The sequence below is a fragment of the Ipomoea nil genome, unplaced genomic scaffold (genome assembly GCF_001879475.1).
Source record: "Ipomoea nil cultivar Tokyo-kokei standard unplaced genomic scaffold, Asagao_1.1 scaffold0688, whole genome shotgun sequence".
Taxonomy (NCBI): domain Eukaryota; kingdom Viridiplantae; phylum Streptophyta; class Magnoliopsida; order Solanales; family Convolvulaceae; genus Ipomoea; species Ipomoea nil.
In genome coordinates, this window is record NW_017617116.1 from 2,559,007 (window position 1) to 2,571,134 (window position 12,128).

General features: G+C 34.1%; 2 protein-coding genes across 2 annotated transcripts; both read left to right on the forward strand.

Moving 5' to 3' along the window:
• Positions 1-597: 597 nt before the first annotated feature.
• Positions 598-2,335, forward strand: LOC109175415 (protein terminal ear1 homolog). The gene is made up of 4 exons (XM_019324678.1): positions 598-1,049; positions 1,641-1,727; positions 1,855-2,017; positions 2,165-2,335. The coding sequence occupies exons 1-4, from the start codon at positions 598-600 to the stop codon at positions 2,333-2,335; spliced, it is 873 nt and encodes a 290-aa protein (XP_019180223.1).
• Positions 2,336-9,534: 7,199 nt separating this feature from the next.
• LOC109175266 (30S ribosomal protein S13, chloroplastic-like) lies at positions 9,535-11,737 on the forward strand. The gene is made up of 3 exons (XM_019324503.1): positions 9,535-9,738; positions 9,846-10,070; positions 11,382-11,737. The coding sequence occupies exons 1-3, from the start codon at positions 9,625-9,627 to the stop codon at positions 11,547-11,549; spliced, it is 507 nt and encodes a 168-aa protein (XP_019180048.1). The 5' UTR covers positions 9,535-9,624; the 3' UTR covers positions 11,550-11,737.
• The last annotated feature ends 391 nt before the right edge of the window (positions 11,738-12,128 follow it).

A 12,128-nucleotide genomic window follows, 5' to 3' on the forward strand; every position in this document is an offset into this window, starting at 1 on the left:
TCGTGAGATGGAAAATATAATATTATTCATGTTAAAATGTGGAGTAAAATTTTACAGCAAAAAGAACCAAATTTGTTAAAAAAGTTATAATCATGGATCAATTCTACAAATTTTCAAAGTCGTGGATCACAGTTGAAAATTTCTTCATAAATAAGTTAATTGTATACTGAAGAGGCGAAGAGCAGTAGATACTAGACCATCATCATAATTCTATATATATACTACTAGGATTATGCTCCATATTTATTTGTATCGTCCATAAATAATCTCTTCTACTTACACTGTTCCCAAATAATCTCTACTTAGATACATTTATACAAAATCGCTTACTGTCTCTTTTCGATCTACACGTAGAAATACACTCATCCCTTCTGATTTTCTTCTGAAACTTTCTGAGTTGCTGTTTTTTCATGTCTCTCTTCTTTGTGTTTATACTCTGATTTTTTTTGTTCTTTTAAAATTTTTATATATCAATACAAGATTTTCAAGGAGTTTCCACCAGTTTCCAGTTTGCTTTCTTTGTAGTTTCCCTTAGTTCATCTCCCTCTCTCCCCCTCTCTGTGTGCTTGGTTTTCTATCTCAAACTTCAAAGCTCTTATGGCGACTTCTTTGAACCCTCTAGCGGAAGAATGGAGGCCACAAGGCCTTTCTTCTTGTTCTCCTCTCCTTACGTATCTCCCGCACAAAATCATACTGCCGCCGCCGCCGCCGCCACCGGTTGTTGGATTTTCTGCCGCCCAGGGGTTGGCGCCACAGTGGCATCATTTTTACCATGTACCGTACGATCACTTCTCTCTGCACCAGTCTCAGCCTGATGGTGGCCCCGCCGCCATCAAGAAGGCTGCGCCGCCTCCACCCATCACCCGACGAAGAGACTTGAAGAAACTGGCTCTACCTCCCAGACTGAGGGCCACAGAGAGGAGCAAAATATGGAGACGAAAGGTGAAGCCCGAAGGAGCTTCCGCCGCCGCCGCCGACCGGGGTGATTCATCCTCTCCGGTGTCTGGTAAAACCACCGTCATGATCCGAAACATCCCCAATCAATATCAGTGAGTCTTTCATCTTTAAAGTTTCAAGCCCTCTTGGTGGTTAGATTAATGAGTTTCAAATACAGGAAGGTTGCAAAAAATATGTTTAAAAAAATCAAAACCCTTTTCAGAAATGAAGGGTTTTTCAAAAGGTTATTACCAGTTTTTGTCTTTTAACTTTCCATTGATAAAGAAAGATCAATTTTGGGAGATTCTGAGGAGACTAACTTGTCCATTCTAGTGCTAGACATATACCCAATGTTTTAGCATAGGTTATTCTGAGTAGCAGTCTATCTCAGCCTTATTGTCTAGCCACTGAAGAGGCCATAGCAAAAGGGAAGTTATTGCACTTTCTCTTCACTGTCTGTCCCTATCCCAGTGCATCAGTGCTAAAATCATTTTTGCCTTTTGCTATTCTCTTCCTCATTTATTTCCATTGATATATATATATATTTATTAGCTTAGCATTTAATGCTCTTAAAAGTTTTTATTTAACTGGAAATCTCCATTTTCTGCTAAAATATGGGTGCATTAAAACCTACCTGGTTTAGCAACTGTTTTCATTCACATTCATAAACTAAAAAAATCTTGCTTTCGTTGTGATGTGTTCAGGAGGGAAAGCTTTATGGCATTTCTTGATAAGTATTGCATCGAGAGCCACCTGCAGTATGATTTCCTTTACCTCCCAATGGATTTTAAGTGAGTTCTTTTCCCTTGAAGCTAGTGAATCTTCATTAAATTAAAGCAATCAAGAGATCAGATGAGTAGTCTTCTGATTTGAGCTATTTTTATTGTTTTTCCACCTTTTTTTTTGTGGGTTTCGAAGGACAAACAACAATGTAGGATATGCGTTCGTGAACTTTACTACTGCAGCAGCTGCTGCAAAGATCCGTGAGGTTCTTCAGAACCATTCATGGGGTGTGTTGAGAACTACAAATGGTTTTTTCACTTCCAAGAAGATATGTGCTGTTACCTGGGCTCGAATCCAGGTATCTAAAGAGCTATTTTTGACTTGTAGATAAACAAACCATCCATCTTGGACAAGATTATCTAGTAGCTAATCCTATTTAAGGTGGTTTGTTTGTTTTTGATGTAAGATATTCAACACTTTCTGATTTTATGCTTAAAATTTTCAGGGTAGAAGGGAACTTGTTAAACATTTCCAGAAATCGAACTTCGTGTGCTCCAGGCCAGACTTCCTGCCGGCGGTGTTTTCTCCACCGCGGAACGGTTTCCGTGATGGTTCTGAACCAAAGCCCATCGGAAACCTGATGGGTAATGTTCCTTCTCCTCCGAGTAAGGCCTGACTGGCTTTCCTTTGGTTGACTTACGTTGTTGTAGGGGCTATCTATGTACAGTCTGAGTTTCTTTGTTGTTGTTTAGGGGTTTTAATTCATCGTTTTAGGTAATGTTTGTGTGTGGCCTGTGTTTTGGTTGTCAACCTGGGTTTGACTTAATCCGGGGTGAAATGGAAACACAGACCTTATCATCTGTACTGGCATGTCTGTCTCCTAAACTTGAATGTATTTCCTTTGCTATTATAATCTAACTTTAGTGATCTTCTTCAAATACTTGCTTTGTTCAATCTTCCATGGCCGTTCATTCATGTTCGGTTTGTTCAATGCAAAATCAAAAACTCAACTCTGCACTAATTAAAAGGATGAAGTATTTGTTGGGAATCTACTAAATAGATAGATGGTGATGGAATAAAAGAAGGGAAATATAAGTAAGGATTGAAATGGGTATATATTGGTTTAATTTTACAAAGGATTGAGGGTGTATTAATGTTACTTTCGTAGTCTAATGTTAGGCCGAATCAAAAGACCGGGATTGTTTCATTCTTGTGAAGTTACCCATTTCTTTCAATGAGTTCAAGTAGTTTTAAACTTGAACATTATTTGCTTTCGTAGTTGAGTTGAATTTAAAAGTTGTACGATGTTTTAGAGAAATTGGGAATTGAGAGATGAGTTTTAAGATATGTTAACTCGTGAGCGACATACTCAAATTGTTGTCTAAATGTCCACTGTCCATACTCAAATAGTTGTTTAAATCTTACTATCATATTAGGGGGAATTAACAAGAATGATGAAAGAAATAGCAAAATTAAAATTCGCAAGTTGACAAGTGTACTCAGAGGGGAAGATAGTGAAATGAAAGATATGCATAGGATGGAAAGCTAGGGTTAGGGCAACTAGCAATCGTTATATCGTTGATCAGAGCGCACAATTAGGGATGATAACAGGACGGGGAGTATACTTCTCGTCGCCGAAACAGTGATCTCGAACCTGTCCCATTTCTGAATAGGGAGGGGTTTCCCTGTCCCTGTAGGGGCGTGGACCGAGAATTCCCATCAGGGACGAAGAAAATTGACATCCCTATGCACAATGCATTGTGCGCCCTGTCCAAAACGATTTCGTTTTTATATTAAGAGTTTAAGTGCATTCTGTTAAGAGTTTATGCGTATTTTACTATACAATTCTGTACATTCAAAATTAGATTTGTTTTTTTAAATTATCGACAGAAACGGGAAATAGAATTTCTAAAAAATAAATATATACAAAACAACATCGTTTTAGTCAAGACTTACTATGCATTGTACGCACTGGTGGAATGGTGCACGATATAATTTGCCGGCAACTGGAAGGAACAACAAACATATGGGTTGGGCCAGTGATGACAAGCCTATTAACACAGGAATACAAAACATAACATAATCACATGTTTTGGGCAAAAAGTACATTTATAATATTATAAATGTACATATATTATAAATGTACATTAGTTTTATACTGAATGTACATTATATACAATATAATATACACTCAAAACAAAAATAATGTATATCCTTTGAATACAATATAAACTATTTTTGTATAGAATGTACATTATTTTTGTACTGAATATACATTATTTTTCAGTAGATAAAATATGGTCCACACAACTGGTATGGATCATGGTCCACACAATAATAATAGCATGTTTTAAACCTTTTTATTCTATTTCTACAGTAAACTACTCACCTATAATAAAAAAGTAAATGGATAGTGGTTGTGTTTTTAAATTGCAACCAAAAAAAAAAAAAGGAACGCGTCCTCAATTTAAAAAGTAAATTGAAAAAAGAAAAACAACTCACTTAAAAAAAGAAAACAAAATATTTTAAGAAGAAAAACGATGCATCATAACAAGAAATATGATGCACCTAAAACTTTAGATTGGTGTACCTTAAGAAGGAAATCACACACCTAAAGTTTTAAGCCGACGCACATTAAGTTTCAACAACTGACGCACTTTAAGCACACAGACCATGCATCTTAAAAAGGAAAATCACGCACCTAAAGTTTTAGACCGACGCACCTTAAGCACACAGTACAAAAATCACGTACTTTAAGAAGGAAAATCACGCATCTTAAGAAAAAAAAACCACACACCTTAAATTTGACCTAGATGCAAAACGATCCTATTACCACCGTGTTTTTTTTTTTAAAATTTGTGTTCAATCGGGACTGTTGATTTTGATTATATCAAGGGTTGAGATTAAACCCAATCTCTGCACCTGAAACCTATTACCACATTCGATCTCTATTTTGATTAGATCAATTAATTTATTTGATCATACACTTGCTTCGGCGGCCTACTCTCAGGCTAACGGGTCAACGTCACGAAACATAACAGGTTCTTAACGGGTCAACCCGTTAACGACCCGGGACACGTTAAAATTAAACACTAACTTGTTATTTTTGTGTCCGATTTCGTGTCGTTTCCATAATTGCCAGGTCTAATCATAGAAGTGTTAATATCATACTACTCCACATCAATACTCCCGCTCTTGTATGCATGAGATCCACTTCCTACACCTCAACTATTATTTTTTATTGCATATATATTATATTTATATTCTAAATAAAGTTAAAAATAAAATTTGATTTGAAGTAAAATAAAAATACTAGTAAAAAAATTAATGATAAAACATATCACAAAAAATTGTAAAAATAATTTATTTTTAAATAAATTAATTATAGGTTTTTTTTTTTAAAAAAAATTTAATAATTGCATGCTTTATTGCATATATATTATATTTATATTCTAAATAACGTTAAAAATAAAATTTGATTTTAAGTAAAATAAAAATACTAGCAAAAAAATTAATGATAAAACATATCACAAAAATTGTAAAAATAATTTATTTTTAAATAAATTAATTATAGGTTTTTTTTTTTTTTTTTAATTTAATAATTGCATGCATCAGACGGTCTTTGAAGTGTTCAGAGTTTTGAGTTTTGACACACTGACAAATACGATGTTAGCTCTTTAAGCTTGTCATAAGTACAGTTTATATACTTATTGATTGGAAGAAAACTCAAACGATATGATTACTTGGAATTAAGTGTAAGTTAATTGCAATTAGTCGATGTCGTTACAACTTACAAGCATTTGAGATCGATGCTTAATTAATATGAATTCATTTGCTCGATCGATCGGATTCAAAGCAAATAAATTAAATTCATTTGCTCTCACGCACGTATATATCATTCTTATTTATATGTGCGAGTAAACCTTAACATGCAAATACTATCTAGTGTTTGCTTTTCAAGAATAGTAATTGAACAGATTTTAATAGCAACAGACCGAATATATATATAGTGTTGATGAAATCAACTGTACATGCAAGCACGCATATATAGGAATTGAAAGACGAGTACAAACGAAACATTGGTTCAAGCTAAATGGGAATATATATATATATATATATATATATATATATATATATATATATATATATATATATGACATGTAAATACTATATGTATAATCAATATCATGAACACACTGTAAATATTCTGAGGATGCCGGAGAACATATATATGCGCGCTTAAGCAAGCGTTTAAGAACTCGATCATGGCTTTGGAATTTCAGGGACTTCAAGCTTTGGAATGGATGGAAACTCCGGTTTTGGAATTTCTGGGAATTCAGGCTTTGGAATGGATGGCAGTTCAGGTTTTGGAATTTCTGGGAATTCAGGCTTTGGTAAAGTTGGTAGCTCAGGTTTTGGAATTTCTGGGAAGGTTGGTATTTCAGGTTTAGGCAATGTAGGGATATGAGGAAAGGGGAGGTCAGGCAAGGTTATTTCCAGGAGGTTTCTGGCCTCGGTTTGAACCATGTTCACCACTGCAGGGGATACAGTGATGAGGAAAAGCAAGAGAAAGGATGGGTTGAGATGATAATGAGGCATTCTTGGTGAATGGGGGTTGGGTTTTCAGAAGATTATGAGATGAATGGTGTAGTGAAGAAAAATGTTTTGTTTTGTCAGCTTGGGTTGTATATATCTTGGCAATTCAAGTTTATATAAGAATTGGGATGTGGAGAAGTGGGGTTAGTTGGTAGGAAGAAATATGTGTTAGATCAACTTCTCAACAACACTAATATGAAATAGTCCGGGTGGGTAGCTAGTGTTCTTTAATTTGTGGTTTGAAAATTATGTTCTCCCAAAACATGTGATTTATTGTATATTTAATTGGCATGCTAGCTTTAGTAATAATAAGAAGAAGATGAACTAACTCCTGGTTTAGTTTAAGAGTTAATACCCAAAATCCTCATCGACTATAGTGGTTTTTCTCAATTTCGTCCTAAACGATTTTGGTAACCTAATATCGTCCCAGACTTTTGTGTTTCGCTCAATTTAGTCCTCCATTTGTTATTCCGTCAAATTGGTGTTAAATAAAGGACAATTCAGTAATGTCAATATTGATCTCTCTTTACTTTCAACTTGTGAAGTGCGAAATTCCTCTTTCTTGTACGAATTACACCCAGAATTACTCTCGGACCTGCAAATCAAATTTTATATTCGCAGTTTTAGGAGTAATTCTGGGAGTAATTCGTAAAAAAAAAAAGGATTTCGCAGTTCACATGTCTATGAGTAAAGAGATACCAATATTAAAATTACTAAATTGTCTATTTATTTAACACCAAATGGACAGAATAACAAATGAAAGACTAAATTGAGCAAAAACACAAAAGTCTGGGACTAAATTGAGCAAAACACAAAAGTCTGGGACGATATTAGGTCACCAAAGTCGTTTAGGACGAAATTGAGAAAAATCACTATAGTCGAGGAGGATTTTGGGTATTAACTCTTTAGTTTAATTAATTAGTTACGTGGATTAGCTTGATTGCTTGCTTGCTTTTGGGCATTGTATGGTTCAAACTTCAAATCTATGGTAAGTCTGCATTGGATTCAAGAAGCATTAAAGGTAGTGATGAAGCCTGCACTTTCTTTGTAGTGCCATGATCATGGAATTTGTATTTTATTTATTTTTTGATAAATTAGGTTTTTCAAATTGACCAAGACTATGTGGTCTAATGGTATCCGGGTTGGACTTCCATTTGGAAGGTTACGAGTTCGAGCCTCAGTGGAGGCGTTATTGGTTCTTGAACAGATACTACAATGTAATAGGGCCAATAACACTCAAAAAAGGTTTTTCAGATTGAGCCAAACTAATCTTAAGCACTAAACCTGTGCTTAAGAGTTCATGGAAGAAGTAAATAATGAGTCGTCTGAGCAGCCCTTCAATTCCAATTAAATAAGGGCGGTTGATAATTTTGAATAAACAAGTTTTGCATTTTTCAGAGAACACACAATATATACATAGGGGAGAGATGTTTTCCAGGATTTGCGGCGATGCTTTACTTTTTCCTTAGAAGCTAAGAGCCCGTTTATTTCAAAAAATTGATTTTTATTTTTCTTCTAATTTTTCGGTTTTTATTCTCTATTTTTATTTAGAAATCTTGTTTAATTATCAACATTCATTTATTTATTTTTTAGACTATGTTATAAAATTAACATAAGTTTAATTTTGAGTAATTTTTAAACCTTATGTTTAAAATATTTTCGAATATGTTTAGTTTAAATGAAATATAATAAATATAAATTTTAATTTTAAGTCTCGTATATGTTAGATTTTTACATTTGATATCAATACTAAATTTATATTTATATATAAAATTACTAAATATATAACCTATTAAGTTCACCTAAAATTTAGTTTAGATAATATTAATATGTTTTGAGTTAATATTTATAATATTTTTGGATATATTCATTTGAATGATATATATATATATATATATATATATATATATATATATATATATAGAGAGAGAGAGAGAGAGAGAGAGAGAGAGAGAGAGAGATGCACTCAGGTGCAAATAAGTGTCCACGAAGAAATATGCGAACAAATCAGCGCGCGACACGTGTCCAGATCTAATAACTTAAAAAAAAAAATATGATGGCATTTTCGTAAATAATTGAACATCGAAGTGCAAGTAAAATCACTTACAAGTGCACCTACTTTCACCTATAAGTGCATGTAATTTTGTCTTGTTAGCATTCACTTCCCGCAAACATTCATGCACTTGGGTGTGCTTATAACTATAGGTGCAACTATTTATAACTATAGGTGCAACTACTTATAACTATAGGTGCACCTACTTTCACTTATAAGTGCATGTAATTTTGCCTTGTTAACATTCATTGTTCTGAGTTCAGCGGGCAGTAATACCCCTGAAAACCACCCGCAAACATTCATGCACCTAGGTGCAACTACTTATAACTATGTATGCAACTACTTAGAACTATAGATGCAACTACTTATAACTGTAGGTGCACTTAGTATTGATACTCGGTGTAAATTTTTACTTGCACCTATGATACATTTTATATGCACTTGTAATACATTTTACTTGCACTTCGATGTTCAATTATTTATAAAAATGCCACCGCGTTTTTTTTTTTAAAAAATCAGTGTTTCTCATCCATTAGATCTGGACACGTGGACGGACAGAATCTATTCCTATTTCGCTCCTGGCGAAGCATTCGCACCTGAGTCCGATTCTATATATATATATATATATATATATATATATATATATATACTTTGACGTCTAATATGTGCGATACCTCAATGTCAAATATCTGAACCAATAATCTATTGAGTTCAATCAAAATCTAAAATTTGGGTGTAGAGTTAACGTTTTAATTTTGATAATGTGAATAATTTCTAACTTTAAGCGTAAGCAAATAAGTTATGTGTATATAATAAATGCGTGTAGAAAAAAAAGAAGAAAATGATAAGTAAAAGAAGACGATAATGAATGTAATCATAATAATTAATAAATATATAAGTAGATAATGGTGAGGATATAGTTATAATGATATATAACTAAATAGATAATTCTGCTTTTTAGAGTACTCGAGTCGTAAGAATATAGTTTTAGTATATTAATATGTAACTTATATTCAGAGAAAATAAATTATTTAAGTATTAAATGTATATTATTTTGTGTAATGTATATTCAATACATACAAATAATGTACTTTTAATACATTAAAAATGTTTTTTTTTTTATTTTTATTTTTATAGTTCACTTAAAAATTTGCCATATGCCCATATGTGAGAGAGTCTTGTACAAGTTATTGTCCATGAGAATATAATTAGAAGTTGATAATATTCGGGTCGGGCACCAAATTTCCTTTACCAAAGGATAAGAGAATTAATTGGCATCATCCTTCAATTCTATCTCCTCCCTCTTATCTTCTGCGATGGCGCAAGCGCTAGCAACTCCAGTTCTGCCATCACTCTCCATTATCACCAATGCCCTCCCCTCCTCCAACCGAAAGACCTCTCTCTCCTTCCCCATTTCAACTTCTCCAAAGGTCAAGAACCAAATCCATCGCAATTTCTCTTCTTTTTCACTAACCAAACGACGGGTTTTCAGTTTTCTTTAATTCATTTTCTTGAAAATTTCATTGTTTTTTGGCAGATTGGGGGTTTGAGCATCAAGTGCGTGCGTGTGGGGGGAGTGGAGATACCCAACAACAAGAGAGTGGAGTACTCGCTGCAGTACATCCATGGGGTTGGGCGCAGCAGAGCAAGACAGATACTCTCCGACATCGGCATGGACAACAAGATCACCAAGGAATTGTCCCAGGAGGAGCTCATTACTCTCCGTGACGAAGTCTCAAAGTACATGATTGAAGGCGACCTCGTAAATTCCCAATCCTTACATTTTATTTCTAGTTTTTGTTATACCTAATTTGATATTTTTGTCTTGCATTGATTTCGGGTATCCCTATCAGTTTGGATTGGGTATATTAGGAGGCTGTGTTTTGAATGAATGCAAGTTACAGATGAACTAAGTAAAAAGAGATAGGTTAACCCAGAGTGCAATGTTTTCATTAGTATAAACCCATAAAGGAAGGTTTTTTAGAAATTGATTGTAGGGTCTATGGCAGCAATGGTAGAGCCAAAGTTTTGGAATTGCTTTAGTTGAATTTGATACAGCCAGCAATGGAAATTCTCACTTTTGAGGGTATTTGAAGAAAAAAAAACCCGAAAACTTTCATGAAGGTTTGTGGTGTAGAATGGTGTCTTGTTGTTTATGGTGGCTATAGCTAGGAAAATAAAAAACTATAGAGCTTCACTAATTGTTGCATTCCTTCTGGAGTCAAGATTAGTTGCTGGGCAAATGCCAATTTTGATCTCCGATCCCTGTTGCCTGTTTTGATCATTGGTGGAGATGTATGGACGAATTAGAAAATTGGAGATTTGGTTTTATAGGGTGATTGAGAAATGATTTTTTACGTTCAACATTCTTGCACATACCAAGCATGTGTGAATTCCTGTTCACATGTGACTAAAAAGTTAATTGCGAGATTGAACATTGACCCATTCTTGAATGTGGAGCACCTAGTGTACCAACTGATGAGAACAAAACAGTAAAAAAACGGAAGAAGTCTGAGAGAAAGAATCTAACTTTATAATGCAGTTTTAGATACTTGTGAGTTGTGAGTTATAATATGCTGAACCTAACTAAAAGTGGTATAGTGCTAAAAGAGCAATCCTGAATAGTACTGTAGTTTTCTGAAGAACTTTGAAACCAAGTTAGATGCTACTCCCTCTGTGTCATTTTATGTGTTTGGTTCGGTTAACAAGACTTAATTGAAGTTATTTACAATTCAATTTTGTAAACATGACAGATAAAATGGAACAGAAAGATTAGTACTTTTAGTGTTCATTCAGGAACCTTTTGGCCATTACTTTTAATGGAACATGTGATTCTGCGTATATTTTGTTCCTCAACTTCTGACATTTAAATGTCGGAACTTGTAAGCTTTGTACTTTTTACTCTTTGCCTTGTGTTGGCTAAGGTATCATTAACTCGGTTGTGGTATACCATATTAATGCTCTTGAATTCTTGATTAGTATCCTCGAGGAACTGCATTGATTTTGCTTTGTTTTATTGCATAACTTTACTTGAACTAACATAAGACGATGGTTTTTGGAATGTGTTGTTTAGAGGCGATTCAACGCCCTTGCGATTAGGAGGCTGAAGGAGATTCAGTGCTACAGAGGCATAAGACACATTCAAGGATTGCCATGCAGAGGACAGCGGACGAAGAACAATTGCCGTACTCTAAAGGGCAAGAAGGTGGCCATTGCAGGGAAGAAGAAAGCACCTCGTTAATCCGAACTAGATTCTGTAACTGACTTGTATCAATGCCTGTTGCGAAAATGTTCATTGATAATGTATGACCACCTTTATTTCATTGTATCCAAATTTCAAATTTGGATATTTTCTTGGCCCTTTCTTTTTTGTTTGAATGATGTAAAAACTCAATTTTAAACATTTGGGTGCACCACTATTGGCAAGAAGGCCTCAAATAGCTCATATAAGAGGATGTAGTGTATTGGCTAATATTTATTTATTTTGAAGATATTCTTAATTGAAAATATATAATATATTAATTGGTCTGCGTTGTGTGAGCATTGGTCGATTATGGTCAATCACCGATTAATAACGAGAATAATCAATATCTATTATTTAGTCTTCATAATTGACCAAAATGGATCAATAATTTAGATATAATCGACTAAAAACATAATTTCAATTTTAGGGTCAGTTATGTAAGGTGGCATCCGAGCTTTAGAGGACCTTCAACAAGTTGTGAAAATAGTTATGAACAGAAACTCAACGGTGGTTTTTTAATATCCACAACTGACTCACCAAATAACCGATTTTTTTTAAAAAAACTAATAATTGTTG